Raw genomic sequence first — 2228 nt, forward strand, 5'->3', positions numbered from 1 at the left:
TTGGCAGCGGCCGCCAACCGGAGGACGTTGTTGGACACGCACAACGCCCTCATGCAATGTCAGGACCCGGCCAAAGCCGAATACCTCCAGGGGATGATCGATGAGCTGTGCGCAAGTTGAGACTTTTATAGAGTAGTCAACTTTTTTTTATTTCTAACTCGTGTAAAACTTTTTTTATAGGCGCCCCACTGCAGGTGGAAGGGTAGGAGGATAAAATGCTGACGTGGCGGTGCATAGGGCGAGCTTTAGGGCGTCCCTTAGGGCGCCCCACTGCTAATGCTCTTAAGTATCACATTTTGTTATTTTGATTCGTCCCACAATAAGAGTCACATTTCACTTTTACCATAATTTTATTATAAAACTAATATATATAAGTGGACCATAATCCACTAACTTATTCAACTCACTTTTCTTTACATTTTTTAAAATTTGTGCCCACATTAAATGTGACACTTAATGTGGGACGAAGGTAGTAATATAAAGTGGAAAATTTATGACACGCACATTTACAATGTATGTACGTTAGTAAAAGAAAATAATAACAATAACAAGAGTATCCACAATAGGGACAGATATCTCGGTGGACATCCAAAAACACATCCTGCCACGTCATAAGGATATCCCACAACACTGCCACGTCATAAGGACATCCCACTTGCTATCGTTCTAACACATATGGAGATTAAGGGGACATTTGCTACTTTGCTTTTGGCTGAGTTTATAAACTCAAGAACTCAAGAATATTGTACACAGATTATGATTGTGGATTTATATGCAGAAAAAGAGAAGACTAGCTATGAAATAGTAGTATCTTCTTCGTCCCAAAGTTGTTGAATGGTCTTGTAAGGGCCATAGATAGAGGTGTAATCCACTCCAAGACATGCTCTTTCTTGTGGGATTTCACTAATCATATCAACTTCTTCACTGCTCAATGACCAATCAAATATGCCCATGTTCTCTTTCATCCTCTCCCTCTTAAAACTCTTCGCAACCACACCAATCCCTTGCTCATATGCCCATCTCAAAGCCACCTGCAAATTCAACATATTCCCAGACAAGGGTAAAACAGGGATTGACGTCAAATGTTTTTGTTCAATCATATTCACCTGAGCAACAGTTTTCCCCTTGACTTCGGCTATTTGCTTTAGCACTTCCGATTCCATTACTCTATTGGTGCCGTAAAATGTCCGAAATGCCCCTAGAGGAGAATAAGCAACCACAAGAATACCCTTTTCCTTGCAGAACTGTATCAATTTCTTTTGTTGCCAGCATGGATTCACCTCTACCTTTTTATGATACAGATTCAAACAATAAGCTGATTTTTTTATTTACAAAATTTGATCGTTTAAGCTGGAGGCAGGGCTCACTTGATTGACAGCGGGAGGGATTTTGGCGGTGGCCAGGATTTCTAGAAGCTTCTTGGAAGAAAAATTGCTGACTCCGATTGCTCTGGTGAGCCCAATTCTCTGGCATTCTTCCATGGCTGCCCATACCGCCCCAAATTCCATCGGAGCAAAATTCTCTGCTTTGATTGGGTATTCAACTTTTCCGGCCTTAGCACTCACCGGCCAATGAATCAAATACAAATCGATGTAATCTGTACCGAGATTCCTGCAAATCAAATCCGATTAAGAAAACAAAAACCCTAGGATATTTTGCAAAATTGATTTACTTGAGTGTTGTGTTGAGGGCTGGGACGACGTGTTGGGGATGAGCGTCGGTGCACCATAGCTTAGAGGTTATGAACAAGTCGCGGCGGGATCCGATCAAGCGGCGGTCCACGGCTTCGGCTATGGCTTCCCCGAGTGGCTGCTCTGAGTTGTAAAGAGCGGCGGTGTCGAAATGCCTGTAACCGAGCTCAATGCCTTGCAAAACGGCGGTTTTGGTGGTGAGTGAATCGACGGGCGGGTCGGCGGCGGTGCCAAATCCCAAGGCGGGGATTTTGCCTGTGCCGGAGTTGAGGGTGATTTCAGGGATGGAAATTGAAGCCATTGGATAAATCTCTCACGTCTATGTTTGATTTATTATGGATAAGTATTAAGGCCATCCACAACGCTGTTCCTATACCGTTCCTATACCGTTCCTTAAATCACTATTTGAGGGCCCCACTGTACTTTTTTACTCCATTCCTTAACTAAGGAACGGAACCTGCAACCCTCCGTTCCTTAACCGTTCCTTAAATTACTATTCATTCTATTTCAATTTTTATTTTTATTTCCAACTAAATT

General features: G+C 42.6%; 1 protein-coding gene across 2 annotated transcripts; it reads right to left on the bottom strand.

The window, feature by feature from the left end:
- Positions 1-518: 518 nt before the first annotated feature.
- Positions 519-1994, bottom strand: LOC121801558 (non-functional NADPH-dependent codeinone reductase 2-like). Of its 2 annotated transcripts, XM_042201071.1 has the most exons (4): positions 1673-1994; positions 1368-1611; positions 1107-1286; positions 519-1031 (listed from the first exon to the last, which is right to left on the bottom strand). In XM_042201071.1, the coding sequence occupies exons 1-4, from the start codon at positions 1990-1992 to the stop codon at positions 795-797; spliced, it is 981 nt and encodes a 326-aa protein (XP_042057005.1). In that variant the 5' UTR covers positions 1993-1994; the 3' UTR covers positions 519-794. The 2 variants fall into 2 exon arrangements, with proteins under 2 accessions (XP_042057005.1, XP_042057004.1); XM_042201070.1 differs by having other exon boundaries at positions 519-1286.
- Positions 1995-2228: the final 234 nt, after the last annotated feature.

Source organism: Salvia splendens, chromosome 4 (assembly GCF_004379255.2).
Source record: "Salvia splendens isolate huo1 chromosome 4, SspV2, whole genome shotgun sequence".
In the NCBI taxonomy this organism is placed as follows: Eukaryota; Viridiplantae; Streptophyta; class Magnoliopsida; order Lamiales; family Lamiaceae; genus Salvia; species Salvia splendens.